Raw genomic sequence first — 26,785 nt, forward strand, 5'->3', positions numbered from 1 at the left:
CAGATGTAGGGCCGTAGTTTGGAAATCCCTTTCTTAAATGCTAAGCTTAGAGCTGCTGCATCAAAGGAGGGGGGGGGGGTTGAATCAGAGAAAAAGCTCACTCCTGTGATGGTGTGGGTGAGCAGTAAATGACTAGACCTCACCGAGCAACGTCCTGGGAGTATTCCAGTCAGGCTTCAGGAGGTATGTAAATGGCCTACACCTATAGCAAGGGCATTATTCAACTTTAGTCAGATCTGCACAGTTTGTTTTTATCTACAAACATCCTTTACCCGCATAGGCCGGTTTTTGGAAAGGTGAACTGACCCTTTAAAATGAAGGTTTACCTTTACCAAAAACTGCCTATGTGGGTCAGAGGCGCCTATAGATAAAAACAAACTGTGCAGCTTTGAACAAATTTGGATAAGCCCCTTTCTATAGGTGTAGGCCATTTACGTACCTCCCAATGTCTGACTTAAACAATCCCAGAGATGGCATTATCTTGTCCTTCCTTGTTGCTAAGACACTGGCAGCCATTACTGCTCACCTTCACAAGAGCAAGCTCTCAAACCCCCACACGTGTGGTCCACTATCTCCTCTACTGCAGCATCAAAGAGCTCAGACCAACATCAAAGGGGGGAGAGAAAGGAGGTGTCTCAGTTCATTTCGAGTTTGACCTCCGTTTCGATCCCTTTAACAGTGGGAATTTGTCTCCTTGGACTGGTGGACCAGTTGGCGACTGCCAAGGCGACAAGTACCCTAATTGCTATCCTATTATTCTATGCAAGGAAAGCGATAGTCCTGAAGTGAAAGTCAGACCTCCCCCCGACCCTTAGTTTCTGGAAACTGTGGTGCCATTGTACAAGGCGACATACATTTCCAGGGGTTGCCCCAAAAATTTTTAAAAGGTCTAGCAGGTGTGGATAGCATCTGCCTCAACGGTGGATGACCAAAACTCAGTAATCGGAACACCTTGAGTGTGCAGGTGTCTGCATGGTAGACAACCCTCCTGTGAGTGTGGTGAATGGAGCCTGGGTTTGAAATTCTCCTGGCATTGATCCAGGTCGTTGGGCCTGGTAGGGTTGCGCAGCAGGAAACCGAGGGGGAGGAACAGCAGACTCCTGACAATGTATAATGTGTGCTTTCTTATTTTCATTTTCCGTTTGTTGGGCACTGAGCGGTATGCTTTTGGGAGGTTACAGTTGTGACCTCCAACTTGTGTTTGTAGTGGTAGTTTAGTGGTTAGTGATTGTGTTTGTTTAAGCTGGGGTATGCCCCACAGGCTTTGTTTTGTACCAAATTTTTTGCAATAAAAAAAAAAAAAAAGGGGGGGGGGGGAGAGTGCATGTGAGGGGGTTTGAATGGGCTGGAGATGTCTTAGTAACATCCTAGCAACAAGGGAGGATGGGAAGGTGCTAATGGCCTACACCTAGAGCAAGGGTATTATTTAACTTTGGTCAATCCTGCACAGTTTGATTTTATCTGCAGGCGGCCCCTAACTGCTGTTTTTTTGGTAAAAGTGAACTAGCCCTTTGGTGCCAGCCATGTTTTGTTGGGTTACCCCATTGGAGGGATTTGCCTTCACTTCCTGTCCTGATAGGAAGTAAGGGAAAAACAACCTTAAACGCGTGCTGTACTGCACAGATGTGAATAGGCCCCATCCACCACATTGTTCTTATGACACATATTTTAGCGCATTCAATAGCAAATATGTGAACGCGCCTTATTTATTACAGGCATTTTACAAAGCACTTTGCACACTGTACATTCACATAAGTCCCTGCTTACAATCAAAGGACTTCTCACATGCATACATAAACGCACACATTAAGGCCTCGTTTACATAGGAGGCCGTGGGCCAGTAAAAATCCGCAGTTGAACCAGTTTTACCACCACCCCTCCCAACTGCCATGCTGCTAACATAGCCAGCGGCCATATTCGTACACACTACTGCGGTTATGGCAAAATTGAGGTTGCAGGTTGCATTCATCAGGCAGTTCCGCCACCAAAACGGGATCCAATCAGGTGAAGCCAAACGCTCGCAGTGCAGAATTCCCATTCAAAATCCCCGTTCATTTCCTTCTCCAGCCACTGGTTTATCAGCCTCTGAAAAGTGATCCACCGCAGATTTCTTTTTAGAGAGTGCCGCTTATTTAAACAAGCCCATACTAGGCCCAGAGCTAGGAAACAGGAGATATCCACACAAGTCCATGCAAATTCAATGCAGATAGTGTCCTGGCCGAGATTCAAACTGAGGACACTAGCGCTGCAAGGCAGAAGTATTAAAGTGGTTGTAAAGCCAAGGCATGCTTTACTTTAATGCATTCCCTGCATTGAGGTAAAAAAATGTCCCAGCTGTTGTATCGCCCCCTGACCCCCCCCCCCCCGTATACTTACCGGAGTCGTATTTTGATCCAGTGCTGTGCCCATCTACAGCATTCTCCTCTCTCACAGGAAATGGAGGCAGCAACAGGAGATATTAGCTCCTCCTGCTGTCAATCAAATGCTGTGAGAAGGGGGTGGGGTTGACTCATGCCGTGTGTCAATGGATGCACATAGCCCATCTTGGGAGGGAGCAAACATGTGAGCCTCTATAGGAATCAGCTTTGTTTGGGATGCACAGGGAGGAGGAAGAGCGGAAAGCACTGGTGGGGGGGACCCCCGAAGGGGAGGTTTGGGGCCACCCAGTGCATTACCAAAAAAGCAATAACACAGAGCAGATAAGTAGAACTTGCTTATATATATATATATATATATATATACAGTGGGTACGGAAAGTATTCAGACCCCCTTAAATTTTTCACTCTTTGTTATATTGCAGCCATTTGCTAAAATAATTTAAGTTCATTCTTCTTCCTCATGAATGTACACACAGCTCCCCATATTGACAGAAAAACACAGAATTGTTGACATTGTTGCAGATTTATTAAAAAAGAAAAACTGAAATATCACATGGTCCTAAGTATTCAGACCCTTTGCTGTGACACTCATATATTTAACTCAGGTGCTTTCCATTTCTTCTGATCATCCTTGAGATGGTTCTACACCTTCATATGAGTCCAGCTGTGTTTGATTATACTGATTGGACTTGATTAGGAAAGCCACACACCTGTCTATATAAGACCTTCCAGATCACAATGCATGTCAGAGCAAATGAGAATCATGAGGTCAAAGGAACTGCCTGAAGAGCTCAGAGACAGAATTGTGGCAAGGCACAGATCTGGCCAAGGTTACAAAAAGATTTCTGATGCACTTAAGGTTCCTAAGAGCACAGTGGCCTCCATAATCCTCAAATGGAAGATGTTTGGGACGACCAGAAGCCTTCCTAGAGCTGGCCGTCCGGCCAAACTGAGCTATCGGGGGAGAAGAGCCTTGGTGAGAGAGGTAAAGAAGAACCCAAAGATCACTGTGGCTGAGCTCCAGAGATGCAGTCAGGAGATGGGAGAAAGTTGTAGAAAGTCAACCATCACTGCAGCCCTCCACCAGTCGGGACTTTATGGCAGAGTGGCCCGACGGAAGCCTCTCCTCAGTGTAAGACACATGAAAGCCTGCATGGAGTTTGCTAAAAAACACCTGAAGGACTCCAAGATGGTGAGAAATAAGATTCTCTGGTCTAATGAGACCAAAATAGAACTTTTTGGCCTTAATTCTAAGTGGTATGTGTGGAGAAAACCAGGCACTGCTCATCACCTGTCCAATACAGTCCCAACAGTGAAGCATGGTGGTGGCAGCATCATGCTGTGGGGGTGTTTTTCAGCTGCAGGGACAGGACGACTGGTTGCAATGGAGGGAAAGATGAATGCGGCCAAGTACAGGGATATCCTGGACAAAAACCTTCTCCAGAGTGCTCTGGACCTCAGACTGGGCCGAAGGTTTACCTTCCAACAAGACAATGACCCTAAGCACACAGCTAAAATAACGAAGGAGTGGCTTCACAACAACTCCGTGACTGTTCTTGAATGGCCCAGCCAGAGCCCTGACTTAAACCCAATTGAGCATCTCTGGAGAGACCTAAAAATGGCTGTCCACCATCGTTTACCATCCAACCTGACAGAACTGGAGAGGATCTGCAAGGAGGAATGGCAGAGGATCCCCAAATCCAGGTGTGAAAGACTTGTTGCATCTTTCCCAAAAAGACTCCTGGCTGTATTAGATCAAAAGGGGGCTTCTACTAAATACTGAGCAAAGGGTCTGAATACTTAGGACCATGTGATATTTCAGTTTTTCTTTTTTAATAAATCTGCAACAATGTCAACAATTCTGTGTTTTTCTGTCAGTATGGGGTGCTATGTGTACATTCATGAGGAAGAAGAATGAACCTAAATGATTTTAGCAAATGGCTGCAATATAACAAAGAGTGAAAAATTGAAGGGGGTCTGAATACTTTCCGTACCCACTGTATACACATACACACACATACATACACATATATATATATATACACATACATACACATACACACACACTATATTGTCAAGAGTATTGTGACGCCTGCCATTACACGCACATGAACTTTAATGGCATCCCAGTCTAAAGGCCCGTATACACGTACCGATCGTCGGCCGAAAAGCTTCGGCCGACGACCGATCTGCAGATTGTAGGCTTGTTAGTATGATGCCTCTGACAGCCGACAGCGCACATTCGGCCGAAAAGAATCTGTCATGCAAGCATTAAAATTTTTGTATGCCGACACCAGAGCGGCCGATTGTTCGCCAGTCAGTACAGAATTCAGCCGACAGACAGCAGATTTGCAAGACTGGGCATGCTCAGAAAAGAAAAAACACAGGGAAAGTTAACCATTACATGACATCACTTCTGCAGTCGGCTGTAGTCGGCGGACAAAATTCTTGTGCAGTCTTTTGCACTTTTCAACAGACACCGACAGCCCTGGACAAAAGACGGCCGACCGTTCGGCCGACGATCGGTACGTGTGTACGGGGCTTTAGTCAGTAGAGTTCAATAATGAGTTGGCCCACCCTTTGCAGCTATAACGGCTTCAACTCTTCTGGGAAGGCTGTCCACAAGGTTTAGGAGTGTGTCTATGGGAATGTTTGACCATTCTTCCAGAAGTGCACTCCTAAACCTTGTGGACAGCCTTCCCAGAAGAGTTGAAGCTGTTATAGCTGCAAAGGGTGGGTCAACTCAATATTGAACCCTACAGACTAAAGCTGGATACACACTATACAATTTTCTTTAGATTTTTTCCTTTAGACTTACCAAAACCATATAATATGAGGTCGAACCTAAACACTTTCAATTTGTATGCAATTAGGCAGGCCCTTGCACTACATAGTTGAAGGTAAATCTAAAGGAAATCGAACAACAAAAGTTGTATAGTGTGTATCCAGCTTAAGACGGGGATGCCATTAAAGTTCATGTGTGTGTAAAGGCAAGCATCCCAATACTGTTGACATTATATAGTGTGTGTGTGTGTGTGTATGTATATATATATATATATATATATACACACACAGTATCTCACAAAACTGAGTACACCCCTCACATTTTTGTAAATGTTTTATTATATCTTTTCATGTGACAACACTGAAGAAATAACACTTTGCTACAATGTAAAGTAGTGAATGTACAGCTTGTATAACAGTGTAAATTTGTTGTCCCCTCAAAATAACTCAAACACACAGCCATTAATGTCTAAACCGCTGGCAACAAAAGTGAGTACACTCCTAAGTGATTAACCATTTTCCCTACTGGTGTCATGTGACTTGTAGTGTTACAAGGTATCAGGTGTGAATTAAATTTGGTGTTATCACTCTCACTCTCTCATACTGGTCACTGGAAGGTCAACATGGCACCTCATGGCAAAGAACTCTCTGAGGATCTGAAAATTTTTTTTTTGCTCTACATAAAGCTGACCTAGGCTATAAAGAAGATTGCCAAGACCCTGAAACAGCACAGTGGCCAAGACCATACAGCGGTTTAAGAGGACAGGTTCCACTCAGAACAGGCCTCCCCATGGTCTAACAAAGAAGTTGAATGCATTTGCTCAGCGTCTTAGCCAGAAGTTGTCTTTGGAAAATAGATGTAGGAGTGCTGCAGAGGTTTAAGGGGGGGGGGGGGTCAGCCTGTCAGTGCTCAGACCATATACGCCGCACACTGCATCAAATTGGTCTGCATGGCTGTCGTCCCAGAAGGAAGCCTCTTCTAAAGATGATGCACAAGAAAGCCCACAAACTGCTGAAGACAAGCAGACTAAGGACATGGATTACTGGAACCATGTCCTGTGGTCTGAGGAGACCAAGATAAACGTATTTGGTTCAGATGGTGTCAAGCGTGTGTGGCGGCAACCAGGTGAGGAGTACAAAGACAAGTGTGTCTTGCCTACAGTCAAGCATGGTGGTGGGAGTGTCATGGTCTGGGGCTGCATGAGTGCTGCCGGCACTGGGGAGCTACAGTTCATTGAGGGAACCATGAATGCCAACTTGTACTGTGACATACTGAAGCAGAGCATGATCCCCTCCCTTCGGAGACTGGGCCGCAGGGCAGTATTCCAACATGATAACGACCCCAAACACAGCTCCAAGACGACCACTGCCTTGCTAAAGAAGCTGAGGGTAAAGGTGATGGACTGGCCAAGCATGTCTCCAGACCTAAACCCTATTGAGCATCTGTGGGGGATCCTCAAATGGAAGGTGGAGGAGCGCAAGTTCTCTAACATCCACCAGCTCAGTGATATCGTCATGGAGGAGTGGAAGAGGACTCCAGTGACAACCTGCGAAGCTCTGGTGAACTCCATGCCCAAGAGAGTTAAGGCAGTGCTGGAAAATATTGGTGGCCACACAAAATATTGACACTTTGGGCCCAGTTTGGACATTGTTCACTTAGAGGTGTACTCATTTGTTGCCAGTGGTATAGACATTATTGGCTGTGTGTTGAGTTATATTGAGGGGACAGCAAATTTACACTGTTATACAAGCTGTACACTCACTACTTTACATTGTAGCAAAGTGTCATTTCTTCAGTGTTGTCACACGAAAATATAGAATAAAATATTTACAAAAATGTTAGGGGTGTACTCACTTTTGTGAGATACAGTGTGTGTATATATAAATATATATATATATATATATATATATATATATATATATATATTGTTCACGGCATTTGTAGCTACTGAACTACTGTGCTGTCCTGACAGCTGTCTAATGATATGCTTACATGCTAGAACCACACACCTTCACATGCTATACAGACATACAGAATGTAAACACCGCAGTCATGTCATGTTCAACAGCAATTTCTTTATTAAGCAAATTACCATGACGAGAAACATGACGATATCTAGACAGCCATGTTATCGGCGTCTTACAACAGCGCACATCTGTTTGCTAGCAACATTCCTAAACACCCCCCCTAACAATGACATGCTGTAATACAGTAGAGAGACGATCTTTAATATAGAAAACACAGAGATGCGTATTGAAAGAGCTGTGATCGTAGGCGTGCCAGACTTGTACTGTGTAATAAAAATCTATAGGGCCCATTTACATTCTGTACTTAAAAAAATGCATGCCTTTTTAATATACTATTTCTTGTGCCTTACTCTGTGCATTTCCACGTGCATTTCTTAAGAAGGAGGTGACCAAACTTTTGCATGCAGCTGCAACAATGGAGGTGCAGGTAAATGCACTTTTTACATGCAGTGTCATTCATTCCAATGGAAGACATGTCTCCAGTGGCTCAATCCTTCCTGGTTAGAATTGCAGCGACTGGATTTGTGCAAGGCAGCCAATTGGTGACTCTATAGCACGTAAATTCCCCCCCTTGCTGTGGCTGTGACCCGAAGGAAATGGATCAGGCTACTGGATAGGGTGGGGAATAGGTGCCACTTATACTGCTCTGTTTAAGTAACAGAGGAAGGGTCTAGAAGAGAGTTATCTTTAGAGCTACTTTAAGGTATATCTAAAACCAAAACTTTATCTTTTTTTATTTTGTATAGAATAGGGAATGATTAAAAACCCTGTTAAGCTTGTTTTGCATTCTGTGTCCCAGTGCTTTAAGTGGGCCGGTATGCACTGGTACTCAGTACCGCCACTTCCAAATATGGCTCTTAGCATACCAGTACGCTCATTTTGGACATCTGCGCCCTCAATTGCCCCCCCAAGAATATTTCCCACTCCAGAGCCTGACCAGTCACCACCAGTGAGTCCCCCTGCTCTGGAGTCCCAGCCCAGGCCAGGGGGGGTGCTCTGTGGGGACCCTGATGTGGGGTGGGGGGCGAAAAAATGTATAGGCTTTAATAGAGTACCGGCACCTCTTTTGGGCCACTTAAAGCACTGCTGTGTCCCATTGGGTAAACTTCCCTTCACCCCTTGTTCTTTGGATACAATAAGAGGTCAGAAGGATGAAAACTGACATAACGAAGACCTTTATGACAGACTGTAGCATGTCACTAGACCCTCTCCTACTTCTTCCACTTAGTTTCTCTCTATAAGCAGCATAGTTATGACTAAGACCTTCATAACGAAGACCAAGACCTTCATGACTTAGACTTTCAGGACTAAGAAGGTAGCACATAGCCAGACCCTTTCCTACTACTTCCATTTGTTGCTCTCCAATAGGGGCATAGTTAAGACTAAGAAATTCATGACTAAGACCAAGACCTTCACAACTAAGAAGGTAGCACAAAGCCACACATTCCACTAGTTTCTCTCCATAAGGGGCATAGTCATGACTAAGACCTCCATGAGTAAAACAAGACCTTCATGACTAAGAGACATAGCTAGATGACTAATACCTTCACGACTGAGATGGTAGCACAAAGCTAGATCCTCTTCTACTACTTCCACTTGTTTCTCTGCATTAGGGTCATAGTTAGGACTACGAACTTCATGACTAAGACTGTAGCACATAGCTAGACTTTCTCCTACTACTTCCACATGTATCTTTCCAATAAATGCATAGTTATGGCTTAAACCTTTATGACTAAGACTGTAGCACATATCTAGACCCTCACCAACTTCTTCCACTGGTTGCTCTTCAATAGGGGCATAGTTATGACGAAGACCCTAATGGCTAAGGCTGTAACATATAGCTAGAGTGCTAGACCCTCTCTTACTGCTTCAACTTGTTTTTCTGCAATAGGGGCAGAGTTATGCCTAAGACCTTCATGACTAAGACCAAGACCTTAATGACTTAGACCTTTATGACTAAGACTACATAGCCAGACCCTCTCCTACTACTTCCATTTGTTTCTCTCCAATAGGGGTATAGTTATGAGCAAGACCTCCATGACTAAGACCCTTAGCTAGATGACTAAGACCTTCACAGCTAAGGATGTAGCATATAGCTAGACCCTCCCTTACTACTTCCACTTGTGTTGTTTCTCTGCAATAGGGGCAGAGTATTGACTAAGACCTTCACGACTAAGACTGTAGCACATAGCTAGACCCTCTTCTACTACTCCCGCTTGTTTCTCTCCAAAAGGGACACAGTTATGAAGAAGATCTTCATGACTAAAGCCCCGTACACACGAGAAGAAATTTGGCCGGGAAATTTCGTCCGACGGCCGATCTGCCGATTTTCGGCTTGTTAGTATGGTGCTTCCGACAGCCGACTCCGACTTTTCGGCCGAAAAAATCCTGGTGTGCAGGCTATATAATTTTTGTCGACCGTCAAAACACGTCCGATTTTCGTCTCATTAGTACAGATTTCGATGGGGAAAAATCTTATGAGCAAGACTAGGCATGCTCAAAGATGAAAGAACACATAGAAAGCAATCCAACACATGACATCACTTCTGAAGTAGAATTCTGTCGTACGGGAAAATTTGTGTGCAGTCTAAAGTACATTCCAACCAACAGACAGGACTCTGGACAAAAGATGGACAACCGGTCGGCGGAAATTCCTTGCGTGTGTACGAGGCTTAAGACTGTAGCACACAGCTAGACCCTCTTCTACTACTTCCGCTTGTTTCTCTCCAAAAGGGACATAGTTATGAAGAAAATCTTCATGACTAAGAGTGTAGCACACAGCCGAACCCTCTTCTACTACTTCCACTGGTTTCTCTTCAATAGGGGCATAATTATGACTAAGATTTTCATGGCTAAGAGCTTCTTTACTTATTAGACCTTCATGACTAAGCCCGTATTGAAGAAAAACACATGGAACCAGTAAGAGGGGGTCTGGCAGTGAGCAATGTTCTACAGTCTGGCTGTGTGAGTTTGTACTTCTTGCAATAATGCTCGTTGTATATCAAGAAAGAAAAAATTGGATGCACCCACACCCAATGCATGCCTGTAGGTCCACCCAGAGCAGTAATATCTTTATGTATGTTTACAGGAAGTCAGAGGAAAGCTCTTCAAAGTGAGAGAATCTTCACTGCAAAAAGTTTCTCCATCAGAAGAGTACACTACACCACCTGTTCTGGTGACACCTCAAAATTCTGGATTTTCCTTCACCTTCAATCCCGCTGACGATAATCACCAGGACAAATAGAAAGGGTGACCCTACTCAGGGGTCATGGACCAAAAAAAAAAAAAAAAAAAAAGGGTTACTAGCTCTTCCCTACTTTATCCAAAGCAAAAAAAAAAGTTTAAATACCAAGTAAAGTAAACAAATGTAAACGGGTGCCCTTGTAAAATAAAATTCTACAATTTTTAAAGCAGAATTCCAGGGATTTACTTTTAAAGCTAAGCACCCCCCCCCTTTTTAATAAATTATCAATATACAGTATATACAACCAAAAAAAAATAATAATAATAAATACCATAAAATGGCCATAAAAGTCACAGTCACTTAACCGCCCTAGTCTCCTTCTTCCCCTTTGCTAGTTGGGGTTTTGCTTGGAGCAGCAGAGAATAACTTCCTCCTGAACTTTGGATTAAGTTTAAGGACAGGTTTAAAAGAAATGGGATTCCACTACTTAGATCTGGTGGCTTTGCCCTCATCTTTTAGAGCTGTTATTATAAAAGGTAGGTGCCGATGTACGCAAATGAGAATTTATAAACGTGGCAAAAGATCTGAGAATTATTGGTCAGCCATAACAGTGAGTTATTAATGGGTTCCTCGTTTGCCTATAAAAATATACTCCATATATACACCCCTTTAGGCGATCCCTGAAAACCCTGCTTTTAGGAGAAGCTTATCCTGCCTCCACCTAACAACTGTACTTTTCTCCCCACAGCTATTACCTTTTGTATCACTTGACCCTCCCTTTTAGATTGTAAGCTCTAAGGAGCAGGACCCTTAGATTCCTCTTGAATTGTATTGTAACTTTACTTATCTGCCCTCATGTTGTAAAGCACTGAGCAAACTGTTGGCGCCACATAAATCCTGTATTATAATAATAATAATAATAATAATAATCATCATCATCATCATCATCATCATCATTCTACTAATACCATAGCCTATCATTGTGAAGTTTTTTTTTATAGCAAAACTTAATTTTCCTGAATTCTGAGGATATATGATGCCACATACAGGAAAAAAAAATGGCAGACAGAAGTTTGTGTCCACTTTCATTTCACCAACCAATATAGACATTCCACCTGATAGTGGTAAACGTCAGCCGGTTTGCAAGGTGATCAAGACAATCTAATTAAAATTCTATATATTTCAATAAAAACATATTAAAACAAAAAAAATAAAAGATATATGGTTTTGTTTTCCCTAATCATACTAACCCTAGGGGGATGCAGCATCGGTCCCCCGGCGCCTCTGCACTGAGAACCAATCGATTGAACACCACCGATCACTTGGTTCGAACAGCTCCCCGAGCAGAGAGCTGGTGACTGTCAGTCAACAGCTCTCCGCTCTACCCCCTCCTTGCTCACTGGAGCGCTGGGCTGTGGAGGTGTAGGGAGCGGCTGGTTCAGGCTCTCAGCAGCTCGCTGAGAGGCTGAGCCAGGTGTCCATCCAGGCACCTGGTGGATCCCGACTTCCATTGTCGTGATTGAAGTCGGGACCCTGGACCGACTTCTGTGATGTCAGCAGAAATTGTAATTTAGTGCTTTCTGCTGAAAACGCGTCACAGGAGTGCAGAACGAATTGCACTCCTGTGATCAATAGGAGATGTACAGCAAATGAGCTTTGGCTGTACATCTCCTTTAAGCCTAGGTTAAAACTAAATGTGGGTTTGAAATCGTGCGAGTACAGCTGAACTGGCACGATTTCAAACCGGCATTTCAGTCCGACTTTGGGGGCGATTTGAAAGACATTTGTGGGGGTTCATGCACAGATGTCTATTGAAATCGCCCCAGAAGTCGCCAGAAGTAGTGCAGGAACGATTCGGACGGTGCCATTGCCGGCAATAGGCTCTGATTTGGCATGTCAAATCGGCCCAATCTGAACGGGGCTAATAATTTCACATATAACAGTGTAAAGCCGAAGTTTAATCTGCTTATATTTTGTTTTTTCTGGTTACCTTTTTCTACCATCAACATGCTAATGAAATTTTGAAATGAGACGACAGTAATACCTTGGTTTGCCAGTATAATTAGTTCCAGAAATCTGCTTGTAATCCAAAGCACTCGTATATCAAAGCGAATTTCCCCATAAGAAACAATGGAAACTCAATTGATTCATTCCACAACCATTTATTCATACAAAAATTATTACGGCAATACAAAATACAGTATGAAGTGTACTGTAAAAATAAAAAAACTGCACTTGAAAATACAGTACTGTAGCTCTTATCAATGGCGAGAATACTGTACAGTACCTCTGTGGTGAAAAAAAAAAAAAAAGAATTACACTCATAATAAGGAGTCTGGTTTTAATCCATGTAAAGCCACTGTTGTATATAGTACAGTAAACCGCTGGTGTACAGTAAACAGTAGGGATCGACCGATTATCGGCAAGGCCGATAAGCACTTTCCCCGATATATCGGTATCGGCCCCGGAACTGCCCGATATTCTCAATATTTTTGTGACGTCATTCTGCCTTCTTAGGCCGTCTCCCTCGCATTGGACAGCCTCGTCTGGAGTCGGAACTAGTCTCGCGGGAGTGTATACCATTCATACACCCAGCCACAGCAGCCCGGTGCAAGCCAGCCACCAACACCCACAGGCCCTGTACCAGCCAGCCACCCACAGGCCCTGTACCAGCCAGCCACCCACAGGCCCTATACCAGCCAGCCACCCACACCCACAGGCCCTGTACCAGCCACCCACCCACAGGCCCTGTACCAGCCAGCCAGCCAGCCACAGGCATTGTACTAGCGAGACAGTCAGCCACCCAAAGGCCCTCTACCAGCCACCCACAGGACCTGTACCAGCCAGCCACCCACAGCCCCTGTGCCAGACACCCACCCACCCACCACAGGGTGACAGCCACCCACCACAGGGTGCCAAACAGCCAGCCACCCACAGGTCCTGTACCAGCCAGCAACCCACAGGTCCTGTACCAGCCAGCCACAGGCCCTGTACCAGCCAGCCACCCACAGGTCCTGTACCAGCCAGCCAGCCACAGGCCCTGTACCAGCCAGCCACCCACAGACCCTGTACAAGCCAGCCACCCACAGACCCTGTACAAGCCAGCCACCAACACCCACAGGCCCTGTACCAGCCAGCCACCCACAGGCCCTGTACCAGCCAGCCACCCACACCCACAGGTCCTGTACCAGCCAGCCAGCCACAGGCATTGTACCAGCGAGACAGTCAGCCACCCAAAGGCCCTCTACCAGCCACCCACAGGACCTGTACTAGCCAGCCACCCACAGCCCCTGTGCCAAACCCACCCACCACAGGGTGACAGCCAGCCATCACAGGGTGCCAGACAGCCAGCCACCCACAGGTCTTGTACCAGCCAGCCACAGGCACTGTACCAGCCAGCCGCCCACAGGCCCTGTACCAGCCACCCACCCACCACAGGGTGCCAGATAGCCAGCCAGCCATCCACCACAGGGTGCCAGCCAGCCACCCACCCACCCCTGAAGAAACCTGTTATACCTCAAGGCACCCTGGTTGAAAAAGGCTGCCCTAGCCACATACAGTACTGTACAACAGCGGCTTTACATGGATGAGCACCAGACTCCTTACCATTGTGAGTGTAATTCTTTTTTTTTTTCTACATTTAGGCTACGTTCACACGTGGGCGTGTTGGGGCGTTTTTCAGCTCTAAAGATCAGCGCAAAAAACGCCCAATAAGACAAATCCTATTCATTTCAATGGCCCCTGTTCACATCTGAGCGTTCCGACGCCTTGAGCAAAACGCCCGATGCTCCAAAAAGTACATGAGCTTCTTTTTGGGCAGACTGCATTAAGTCTATGGGGCAAAAATGCCTGTAAATGCTAGAAAGGCGATATAGAGTGTTTTACCTGTAAAACGCTTGTAAAAACGCCTATCAAAACGCCTATAAAATAGCAACGCCTAGAATGTGAACGTAGCCTAGAACTACTGCTTGTAGCTGAAGACAGATAAAAAAAATGTGCTTGTCTTGCAAAACGCTCGTATACCGCATTACTCACAAACCAAGGCATTACTGTATTCTAATTGTATTACATACCTTATTTTAGACCTAGTGACATCATCACTGGATCTCTGTGCTTCTTTATGCAATACAGGCAGATCATGACTGGTAGGAGGAGCTGTGCATGGCTGAAAACAGAAAGCTGTAGTAGAGACCACATGTGATACTGAACCGCCCTGATTAAAAGATCCAATAAATGAAAGGCGCAAGCCAGGGTTAGAAAGGCTGAACTCCAGCCAGGTAATGAGGCGGGATCTAACTAACTTGCTGCAGCTTCTAATGCATGCTGTGAAAAGCCCACTGTATGCAGTGAAATCAGGTTAAACGTTATCAGTACAACGGTGTAAGGCTGAAGGCAAGGCCGGAGTTCAGCTTTAAAAAAACATGTATGCATGCTTAAAAATGATGAAATCGTTTTTCAATTTAGCTACTGCATTTATTTTATATAGCGTCGTCATGCACCAGCTACAAGCTGACATCTGGCTTGCAATGGGAGTGTCATTTCCATATGGTGATAGGCAGGATATACACATGTGAAAGTAAACCGGTTATTTTGGCAGTGAAACTGTTTCGGTTATGGTCGGTTTCAATATATGTAGTTCAAAACTGCATTTAGTCAATTGGCTGATGCTGCCATTTAAAAAATGTTATTGATTTTTGAATTTTAAAAAAACGTAAATGGGCTTTTACATCGGTCTGGCGTTCCTCCTCATTCATTATTGCAGTCATAGGGGTATTGCAAAATCATTTACAGGCATAAAGTGCAAACATAAAACCATTGTCATACATGCTCAGGTGCAAAATAAAATGAAGCTGGGTCTCTAGGTTACCCACATCTATACTGTAGATTTAAAGGTTCAACTCATTTTTTGGGTATCCACTACTCAAGTTAGTTTTTCCGCAAGCTATAACGACTTGAGTTTCTTGTCCACCAAATCATGGGCCATTTTATTTACTGATAATTTTAAAAATGAAACTTGCACTAGATAAAAGGACAACTGTAAACTAAAAGCTTGGATATGCAGTGGTGTATTTTGGTTTTGTGCTGCCATAGGCAAGACTAAAATTGGGCGTCCTCCCCATGTCAATTTTCCCCACTCCTTTTTTAACGGATGTGTCTTCCTCCAAAATTGAAGGACTACAAGTCCCAGCATGAACCCCTGAGATCTCATAAGAGGGGGGGTGAGAAGGGGTGGGAGAGAGAGGGTGGTTGAGGGAGAGAGAGAGAGGGGGGGTGGGTGAGGGAGGGAGAGAGAGAGGGGTTGGGTGGGGGTGAGAGAGGGGAGATGAGAGAGAGAGGGCGGAATCGAAGAGAGAGAGAGAGGGGGGATGAGTGAGAGAGTGGGGGGGATGAGAGAGTGGGGGGATGAGCGAGCGAGAGAGAGAGGGGGGGTGAGAGAGAGAGAGCGAGAGAGAGTGGGGATGAGAGAGGGAGATGAGAGTGAGAGAGAGAGGGGGGTGAGAAAGAGAGAGGGAGGTGAGAGGGAGGGAGAGAGAGAGAGGAGGGGTTAGAGAGTGAGAAGGGGGGTGAGTAAGAGAGAGAGGGGGTGAGAGAGGTGGTTCTAGCAACCAGTGGCCAATAGAGTCTCAGGTGGTGGGGGTAGCTTTTTTGCTGCCCCCCTGCAAAGTGCTGCCCTAGGCCTGGGCCTTGTTGGCCTAGGCCAAAATACAGCACTGTGGATATGGTTGGCAAATACAGACAGGTCCTATTAGACATACCCTGTGTACTTGTATACAAGCCCCACCCATTTAGTATCCCCTAATAGTAATCTGAAGCCCAACTACAGTAAAAATTTGAATTCCAACATCTCCTTTATTAGGATCTAACTTGCCTACAAGATAATGCCCTTACAGCAGAGCTCCTATATTCACAGGCACTTTACCACTATTATAAAGATGGCCTACAAGAAGAGTTACCCTGTCTACAAGAGAAGCTTCTTGCCCACAGAAAGAGCTTCTTTACCACTAAGAGGAATACCTCTTTCCAAAGGGGAGATATCTCCTTGCCTATAGGATGCCCTAGCTTACACAAAGAGCCACTTCATCTAATAGAAATTCTACGATAGACCATTTATTTGATACATCAACATTTGTCACGAGATACTTTTAGGCTGAGAAAACAATCTGCACCCAAAAACTGCTGATTAAGATATTTTTTTTTTTTTTAACTACCACATAGTTTGGGGTGAAGGACAGCGCCATGCTTCCCACCTAGACAAAGATGCACCAAAGCATATATGTATAATGGTGTGCAAGTGCATTGACCTAGCAAGGTGAAGGTCCATGAGTGGTCTTGAAGATCACACGCAGGGCCAGTGACAGAAAGCAGTCCGTTCTTTGGCCACCTTCTGGTTGGTGCATCCGTGAAGCAGCACCCTCTCGGCATCCTCTGCCATCCCCCAGACGGCTTCCACAAGAAGTCGGTAGGTGCGTTCGTGAGACAATTTGGTGGGGGCCTCTTCTCCTCCTCCCCAGTGTGGGATGTAGCTCCAGACCAGCTCAGATAAAGACAGGGGCTGGGATGCCATCTGCAGCAGCTGTTCTACACCTGGGTCTTGTGCCAGGGGGCATTGTATCTCGGTGCGCAAATCCTCAGAGCTGCAGCCAGTGACTTGTGATATTAGTGTTAGTGAGTCGTCATCTAGTCCGTAGCGGGCACGGAATGATGTAAGAGTGGACAAAAGTTTAGCCAAAGCTTCAGGAAGCTCCCCTTGATATGACTGGGCACATATGTCCAGGCAAAGATCGTATATGCCCATCATTAGTCTTCTTCGCTCTCTCCTTACTAGCTGAACAATTATGGAGGAGATGGCATGCAGAAGCCTCTCTCTGACTAACTGAGGAGCTCCCTTCTCTAAAGCAACCCTTAAACCAGGAAAATCAGACCCATGGCGATCTGATTTTTTTCCCCCTTCCACATGCCCTTTGGCCTCCTGCCTATGTTTCCTCTCTTCATCTCCACCAATCAGCATACAGTGTTTGCCAGCAGCAACCAAGGCTTCAACCAGGGTGGCACGAGAGCTGTTGTCCATCCCCGAGCCTACAATCAAGTAGACATCACAAGCTTCTGTCTGTAAATTTTGCAAGTACTGTTCCACGGACATTGGTGGGGTGCCTGGACCAGGAAGGGATCTCACGATAAGTCCTGAAAGAGGGGGTTCACAAAGGGCACAAAGAATACCATCTTTATCAGTGCCAGTTATGCCTACAACAGCTGACACCGGAGGAGGGTTGTCTATAAAGATGCTGAGGAGAGAGCAGAATTCTGAAAGTCCCTCTTGATCGCACTGTACCTCGAATACTGACGCTAGGTCTTGGGTTTGAGGATCTGCCGTGTGACTAACTGGCCTGTAACCAAAAGTAGAAAATCGGTGTTAGGAAATCAACTTTCCAATGCAAAAAAAAAAAAAATGAAAATACTCTGTATTGTCAAGACATGGAATATTCTTTAAAGAAGCAGTACACAATCAAATAGAAAAGTTACAAATATCACAAATATGTATGGTAACTCCAAAAATTGCACAGAAGCTGAAATACTTTGTCTACTGACCTATGTAAGCAGCCATTGTAGACCATAACCGGAAGCACTATGTTTTTTTTTTTTCTATTGGTACACTATAATTACATGCCACGCTATGATTTTAGGATTTTCATTGGCCTTATTATTAGGCACCCCAAGAAGAAAGGGATTGGTTGGTGAAATAGGGAGTTAATGGTTAAGACCGCATCCCGAAACAAAAAAGGCCAGTGGAAAACCCCCAATGGGACTTTTAAGGTCTTAGACAATCATTTGCTGCTATAGTAGCAGTGAAAAAAATAGTAGTAATAGTTTTATATATAATAGTAGTATAATGTAATAGTAGTAATAGTTTTATATAATTTTATAATAAAAGGACAAAAAACACATACAGTAAACCCCCCTCCATTGCGGGGGGGTTACGTTCCGGACCCAGCCGCGAAAAGTGAAATTCCGCGAAATAGAAAAACCCTATTAAAATGCATTGTAGGCATGTTTATTTTACTGTCACTGTACGTGTAAAAGCATTTTAAGGTCTTTAAACACACTTTTAAAACAATAGAAACTCATTTAAACACATAAAAGATACTGAGAGACAGAGCAAGAGCTACGGAAAACACAAAAATATTTCATTTTTAATGATTTATATAGTAAAATAACATTACAAAAAAAAACGCGAATTACCGGGACCGCAAAAACTGAACCGCGATGGAGCGGGGGATTACTGTATATAGAACATGTAAAGACAAAACCATAGGGTGGCTAACCCAAAAATGACCACATCATGTAAATAGGGTACATAATAGCAAAACAGACAAATGCCGTAGGGATAGTATCTATCCCTACGGCATTCGTCGGTTTTGTTGTTATGTACCCTATTTACATGACGTGGTCATTTTTGGGTTAGCCACCCTATGGTTTTGTCTTTACATGTTCTATATATGTGTTTTTTGTCCCTTTATTATCTTTGAAATAAAATTTATATTTTTTATATAAAACTATTACTACTATTTTTTCACTGCTACTTTAGCAGCAAATGATTGTCTTAGGCCCCTTTCACACATGCTGTCATTTTGTCCGTTTTTTATCCATCCGTTGACAGATGAAAAACAGACATCAATGTATCTCTATGTAAAAACGGATGACAACGGATGATCATGAGTTAAAGCAGAGTTCCAGCCTAACCGCACACTCACCTGTCCCACGGTCCAGCGATGCGCCGTCTTCTCCCTCTCTGCTCTGCGGCGCCGGCATCATTGGTGTGGGCACCCGGCTGTGACAGTTTGCGGCTTCACAGCCGGGTACGCAATGCGCATGCGCGAGTTCGTGATTGGCCGGCAATCTTCTGGGACCTCTGACATGTCCCAGAAGATTGCAGGGAGGGAGGGAGAGAGGAGAACTTCCGCTCAGGGTGCCGCGGCGCTCCGAGCGGAAGTGGGAGCGGGTACCTGTCAAAACTAGGTACCCGCTCCCCCCCCCCAAAAAAAATGACATGCCAAATGTGGCATGTCAGGGGGTTAGGACTATTTAAAGCGGAAGTTCCACTTTTGGGTGGAACTCCGCTTTAACATCCGTTTTCATCCGCTTTGGTCAATGTCCGTTTTTTTGAACGGATGAATGCCCTTTTTTTCATCCGTCAAAAAAACGGATCGGACGAAAAACGGATGACAACGGATGAAAAACAGATGACAACGGATGAAAAAACGGATGACAACGGATGAAAAAACGGATGACAACTGACGAAAAATGGATGAAAAACGAATGGAAAACTGATACATTTTGACATGACTGAACTGATGAACTGAACGGACCGTATGTGTGAAAGGGGCCTAAGACCTTAAAAGTCCCATTGGGGGTTTTCCTCTGGCCTATTAGGCACCCCAAGGTCCAAACCCAGCTAATGGCCATGATCTGGCAAACCGTTGACAATGGTACAAACCATATTGCCACTTCAAGTGTCACCTTCCTGCAAGACGGATGACCACTTTCCTGCATGATGTCTAGTCTTGGAGTAACGTCAAGAGTTACCTTCTTCATGGATGGGGAGTGAACTTTTAGAAACACTTACAGAAGTGTTAAATATTGTATTATATACAAGTTTTGATATATTTTCTTACACACAGACAAGCAGGTGACATTTAACGGATGGGTATATGGTATGGTTTCTCAATGCAAAGTTTGGAATAGTGAGATCTGTGTTGGGGCACCACAAAGACCATGGAAGAACTGGTCCTGTATTTTTTATTTCTTTTCTGAGTCATAGATTTTTTTATGTGCTCTTTCTGAATTGATTTTTTTTTAATTCATGCCATTTCAAACACTTAATTGAAATTGCTAGGTTACAAAAACATTCAAACATTTTGAAGATCTACAATAAATATAAAAAATAACTCCTTACAAAAAGTGCCCAAAAAATGAACCTAGACTTATAATAATGCAAAGGCTGGCAAGGCTTGGTAAGTTCCAGCACCAAGAACATATAAAACACATTTGAATGTGCCAGTCATCATTGTGGGCCATGACCTTCTAACTGGCAGTCCAGAAATTGAAAAATTTGAGGGCTTCCATCCATCGAGGAAGCAGAAAAATGGTCACCAAACTGCTGCTACCACTTACAGTACAAGCTCCTAGTCAATAAGAATGGGACCTTGGTAGCACTGGGACCTGTTGTGTCTGCTGTGTCCTCCCCACATCACAAAGTTCTGACAGCCTGACCAGGGCTTTTTTTTCAGCAGGAACGTGGAGGAACGCAGTTCCGGCACCTTCAGAACTGAATGTATGTAATGGCAAGGGATGCTTGGGTGTGCTGGTGGGTCCGTTGATGCTGGCTAATAGGCAATCTATTTTTGCTGGAGGGGATCTATTTTTGCGGAGGATGGGGTCTATAGTTGCTGAGGAGGTCTTCTGTTGCTCATGGGGGATGTATTGTTACTGGGGTGGGTCTTATGTTGCTGGTGGGTCAGTTGTTGCTGGGAGGGATTTATTGTTTAGGGAGAGGTCTTTGCTGCTTGCTGCTGGAGGGTCTATTGATGCTGGCTACTGGGTAATCTAGTATTGCTGGAGGGGATCTATTTGCGCAGAGGATCTATTGTTGCTGGGGAAGTCTGTTGTTGTTGGTGGGGTAGGGTATCTATTGTTGCTGGGGTGGGTCTTATGTTGCACGGCATCAATCATTGCTGGGAGGGATCTACTGTTGAGGGAGGGGTCTAATGTTGCTGGCTGTTGGATCTATTATATTGACTTTCTTGTTATTGTTAATTCTCTAAAAGGGGTGGTACTGGGAGGTGGGTAAGAGGTGAAACCATGGTATTCGGAGGTGGGTAGGGGACGGAGTCAAGGGGTGACTCAGAAGGGAGGAGTTCCTGCACCTATTCTCTGAGAGAAAAAAAGCCCTGAGCCTGACACATATATAACAGGTTCTGCCAGTGTAATGCATGGCCTTAAACTCTAATGTCTTACCTCTTCCACTGCAGCAACTCCCTCTCAACATAATCCACCATCTCCACAAAGTCATAGTTCTGGGCTTCCAGGCAGGCCACCAGGAAGATGTGGGCTCCTTGAGGTCCACTTCCACCCAGCCTCTCCTCTGTTTTCCCTCTTAGGCCCAAAAGTGTTTGGCCTCTCCAGTAATTGCTCCCCTGCTGCCTCTTCTCTGTATGCAATATAAGGTCAACGTGGGTCTGCACCACACAATAGGGTTTTCCTAAATGTTTTAGGGCTCCCAAAAGTTGCAAGTCAGCATCAGAGATGACCTCCCCGACTGTCATCACCAGGCAGTGGACATTCTCAGTTTTAATGCCATCCAGGTACGCAGTGGGAGAATCGCCAGGATTGTACCCTGGGTAGTCCAGAAGAGTTACATTGGGTAGAGAAGGGTAAGTATGGCATGTGACTTCGTGGGATCCTTCATTTCCTTTAAAATATGAGTCCAAGAACTTGGGACCGAAGTGCTCAGTTTGGTGGCAAAGAGATCGGACTAGTGTGGTTTTTCCTGATCCTCGCGGCCCGATAATGGCAACACTAAAACTGAGCGATTCTGGTGCAGCCAGTGAGTCCAGAGCTTCAGATAATGCCTCTGTAGCTATCTCCACTTCAGCCATGTCTACTCCTTTCTGGAAGAAAAAAACAAAAAGATAAAAAGGTTCAGATAAAATAGAGATATGTCCATGTGAATGAGGCCTTATACTCAGCATGCTGTGCTGCCGCCATTTTAAGGTTCTTTAAATCTGCAGCTTTTATTAAAATTATTCCTGGAGATCCTATGGTGAAGGTCCTTTTTCAGGAACTTTCTCATATTGTGTGACAACACTGAGTCCTTGTCCCTCAGGTTGACCCTGTGGTAACTTCCAAATAGCTAGACATGCAAAACTTGTTCTGACCTAAATATGTATGCCAGGGGTAGGCAACCTTTCAGAGGTTGAGATCTACCTGGACAACATGGAGGAAATCAAAGATCCCCGGCAGAAGGGGGTATAGGAGGCCCCTTTAAAAAAAGATTAAAGAACCTCAATAAGCTCCCAATAAAAAGACGGCACGAAGAACACATAGCATGTCACAGTAGTGTCCTCTGCCGCCCTTCACATCACCCTCCACAGTAGTGTCCTCTGCCCCCTTCACATCACCCTCCACAGTAGTGTCCTCTGCCCCCTTCACATCACCCTCCACAGTAGTGTCCTCTGCCCCCTTCACATCACCCTCCAAAGTAGTGTCCTCTGCCCCCTTCACATCACCCTCCACAGTAGTGTCCTCTGCCCCCCTTCAAATCACCCCCCAAAGTAGTGTCCTCTGCCGCCCTTCACATCACCCCCCACAGTAGTGTCCTCTGCCGCCCTTCACATCACCCCCCACAGTAGTGTCCTCTGCTGCCCTTCACATCACCCCCCAAAGTAGTGTCCTCTGCCGCCCTTCACATCACCCCCCACAGTAGTGTCCTCTGCCGCCCTTCACATCACTCCCCACAGCAGTGTCCTCTGCCGCCCTTCACATCACCCCCCACAGCAGTGTCCTCTGCCGCCCTTCACATCACCCCCCACAGTAGTGTCCTCTTCCGCCCTTCACATCACCCCCCACAGTAGTGTCCTCTGCCGCCCTTCACATCACCCCCCACAGTAGTGTCCTCTGCCGCCCTTCACATCACCCCCCACAGTAGTGTCCTCTGCCGCCCTTCACATCACCCCCCACAGTAGTGTCCTCTGCCGCCCTTCACATCACCCCCCACAGTAGTGTCCTCTGCCCCCCATTCACATCACCCTCCATAGTAGTGTCCTCTGCCTCCCTCTACATCACCCCCCACAGTAGTGTCCTCTGCCCCCCTTAACATCACCCTCCACAGTAGTGTCCTCTGCCCCCCTTCACATCACCCCCCCACAGTAGTGTCCTCTGCCGCCCTTCACATCACCCCCCCACAGTAGTGTCCTCTGCCGCCCTTCACATCACCCCCCACAGTAGTGTCCTCTGCCTCCCTCTACATCACCCCCCACAGTAGTGTCCTCTGCCCCCCTTAACATCACCCTCCACAGTAGTGTCCTCTGCCCCCCTTCACATCACCCCCCCACAGTAGTGTCCTCTGCAGCCCTTCACATCACCCCCCCACAGTAGTGTCCTCTTCCGCCATTCACATCACCCCCCACAGTAGTGTCCTCTTCCGCCCTTCACATCACCCCCCCACAGTAGTGTCCTCTTCCGCCATTCACATCACCCCCCACAGTAGTGTCCTCTGCCGCCCTTCACATCACCCCCCCACAGTAGTGTCCTCTGCCGCCCTTCACATCACCCCCCCACAGTAGTGTCCTCTGCCGCCCTTCACATCACCCCCCCACAGTAGTGTCCTCTGCCGCCCTTCACATCACCCCCCACAGTAGTGTCCTCTGCCGCCCTTCACATCACCCCCCACAGTAGTGTCCTCTGCCGCCCTTCACATCACCCCCCACAGTAGTGTCCTCTGCCCCCCATTCACATCACCCTCCATAGTAGTGTCCTCTGCCTCCCTCTACATCACCCCCCACAATAGTGTCCTCTGCCCCTCTTAACATCACCCTCCACAGTAGTGTCCTCTGCCCCCCTTCACATCACCCCCCCACAGTAGTGTCCTCTGCCGCCCTTCACATCACCCCCCACAGTAGTGTCCTCTTCCGCCCTTCACATCACCCCCCACAGTAGTGTCCTCTGCCACCCTTCACATCACCCCCCACAGTAGTGTCCTCTTCCGCCCTTCACATCACCCCCCACAGTAGTGTCCTCTGCCCCCCATTCACATCACCCTCCATAGTAGTGTCCTCTGCCTCCCTCTACATCACCCCCCACAATAGTGTCCTCTGCCCCTCTTAACATCACCCTCCACAGTAGTGTCCTCTGCCCCCCTTCACATCACCCCCCCACAGTAGTGTCCTCTGCCGCCCTTCACATCACCCCCCACAGTAGTGTCCTCTTCCGCCCTTCACATCACCCCCCACAGTAGTGTCCTCTGCCACCCATTCACATCACCCTCCATAGTAGCTTCCTCTGCCTCCCTCTACATCACCCCCCACAATAGTGTCCTCTGCCCCTCTTAACATCACCCTCCACAGTAGTGTCCTCTGCCCCCCTTCACATCACCCCCCCACAGTAGTGTCCTCTGCCGCCCTTCACATCACCCCCCACAGTAGTGTCCTCTTCCGCCCTTCACATCACCCCCCACAGTAGTGTCCTCTGCCACCCTTCACATCACCCCCCACAGTAGTGTCCTCTTCCGCCCTTCACATCACCCCCCCACAGTAGTGTCCTCTGCCGCCCTTCACATCACCCCCCCACAGTAGTGTCCTCTGCCGCCCTTCCCATCAGCCCCCACAGTAGTGTTCTCTGCCGCCATTCACATCACCCCCCACAGTAGTGTCCTCTGCCGCCCTTCACATCACCCCCCACAGTAGTGTCCTCTGCCGCCCTTCACATCACCCCCCACAGTAGTGTCCTCTGCCGTCCTTCACATCACCCCCCACAGTAGTGTCCTCTGCCGCCATTCACATCACCCCCCACAGTAGTGTCCTCTGCCGCCCTTCACATCACCCCCCCACAGTAGTGTCCTCTGCCCCCCTTCACATCACCCCCCCACAGTAGTGTCCTCTGCCCCCCTTCACATCACCCTCCACAGTAGTGTTCTCTGTCCCCCAATAGTAGTTTCCTCTGCCCCTTCACATCAGCCTCCCACTGTAGTGTCCCCTGTCCCCCTCCCCCCACAGTATTGTCCTGTATTTCCCAAAGCAGTGTCCTCTGCCCCTTCACATCACCCCCCCACTGTAGTGTCCCCTGCCCCCCCCATAGCAGTGTCCTCTGCTCCCTCCCTCCAGAGCAGTGTCCTTTACCCCCCCCAAAGCAATGTCCTCTGCCCCCCTTCACATTAACCCCCCCACTGTAGCGTCCTCTGCCCCCTACCCTACCCCCTAGTAGTGTCCTGTACCCCCGAAAACAGTGTCTTCTGCCCCCTTCACATCACTCCCCACTGTATTGTCCTCTGCCCCTCCCATAGAGGGAGTGGGAGCTGCCAGAGTTAAATTTTCAGAATAAGCTGGCGATTCGTTACTAGGACCAACTAGCAACCAATCATCTGCTGTTTAACTTGAAAGGTTAGCTAAGGGAGCTCCCACCCCACTACCCTCCATCCATGCTGCCATCTTCACTCCACTCTGTAGTGAACATGAGACTGGGGGAGGCTGGGGGGGGGGCAAACTCACGTTCGCGATCTACCTGTCGGCTCCCCCCGGCCGACTTGTAGATCGCAATCAACGGCTTGCCCACCCCTGATGTAGGCTGTCATTGCTGATCTCTTTCTGAAAAATGCTGTATAGGTAGTGTGTGTGCATGCGTGTTGTACTTAGTGATTTGTTTTTCTTACAATAGTAAGCACAGCATTTTTTCTTGTTTACTAAAGCATAATAACCACTTCCCCTCCGGAAAATTTACCCCCCTTCATGACCAGGCCATTTTTTGCGATACGGCGCTGCATTACTTTAACTGACAATATTGCAGTTGTACAACAGTGGACTCAGATAAATTTGATGTTCTTTTTTCCCACAAATAGGGCTTTCTTTTGGTGATATTTGATCACCTGTGCAACTGCCAATTTTGAAAAAAAATATATATTTTTTACTTTAGGCTATAAAACCTATCCAGTAAAAATCTAATTTCTTCATAAATTTAGGCCAATATTTATTCTGCTACATATTTTTGGTAAAAAAACATCTCAATAAGAAAATATTGATTTGTGCAAAAGTTATAGCGTCTATAAACTATAGGATATATTTATGGAATTTTTATTTATTTAATTTCTTTACTAGTAATGGTGGCGATTAGTGACTCAATATTGTGGAACTGTGATATTGCGGCGGACAAATTGGACAATAACTGCCACTTTTTGGGGACCAGTGACACTAATACAGGGATTAGTGCTAAAAATATGCACGGTGACTGTACTAAGGATAGTGGCTGGGAAGGGGTTACCATCAGGGACAATTAAAGGGTTAACTGTGTGCCTAGCTAGTGTTTTAGTGTAGTGTGGGAGGTGGTTTTACTAGGGGAAGGCATGGATCTGTGTCCCTGCTTTGCATGAACACAGGATCTACGACAGAACGGCAATCTGCCTTGTTTACATAGGCAGACTTTCACTCTGCCTGTGTAGCGAACGATCAGCGGATGCCGGCAGACATTGTGTCCGCAGGACTCACTGATCGGCTCCTGTGGTGTATAATCACAGCCAGAGCAAGTTGCGCCACCCCGGAAATGCTGGATCATGTATATATACACACGTTATCCTGCGCAGCGAAGGCCACCCTGTAGCAGTAAAACTGCTATTGCGATGGGCAAGTGGTTATTATACCACAGAGGT

General features: G+C 46.3%; 1 protein-coding gene across 1 annotated transcript; it reads right to left on the reverse strand.

Moving 5' to 3' along the window:
• Positions 1 to 16,466: 16,466 nt before the first annotated feature.
• On the reverse strand, positions 16,467 to 22,037 carry LOC309568556 (uncharacterized protein). Its single transcript, XM_082274256.1, has 2 exons — positions 21,388 to 22,037; positions 16,467 to 17,759 (listed from the first exon to the last, which is right to left on the reverse strand). Exons 1-2 carry the CDS (start codon positions 22,026 to 22,028, stop codon positions 16,712 to 16,714), a joined length of 1,689 nt encoding a protein of 562 aa, XP_082130382.1. The 5' UTR covers positions 22,029 to 22,037; the 3' UTR covers positions 16,467 to 16,711.
• Positions 22,038 to 26,785: the final 4,748 nt, after the last annotated feature.

This window comes from Pelophylax lessonae (assembly GCF_965119305.1).
Source record: "Pelophylax lessonae genome assembly, chromosome: 12".
NCBI lineage: Eukaryota > Metazoa > Chordata > Amphibia > Anura > Ranidae > Pelophylax > Pelophylax lessonae.

Coding starts and splice junctions, on each gene's coding strand:
- LOC309568556 (XM_082274256.1), bottom strand. CDS start 22,028: ATGGCTGAAGTGGAGATAGCTACAGAGGCATTATCTGAAGCTCTGGAC. Junction 17,760..21,387: donor GAGTTGCTGCAGTGGAAGAG/GTAAGACATTAG, acceptor TTTTGGTTACAG/GCCAGTTAGTCACACGGCAG.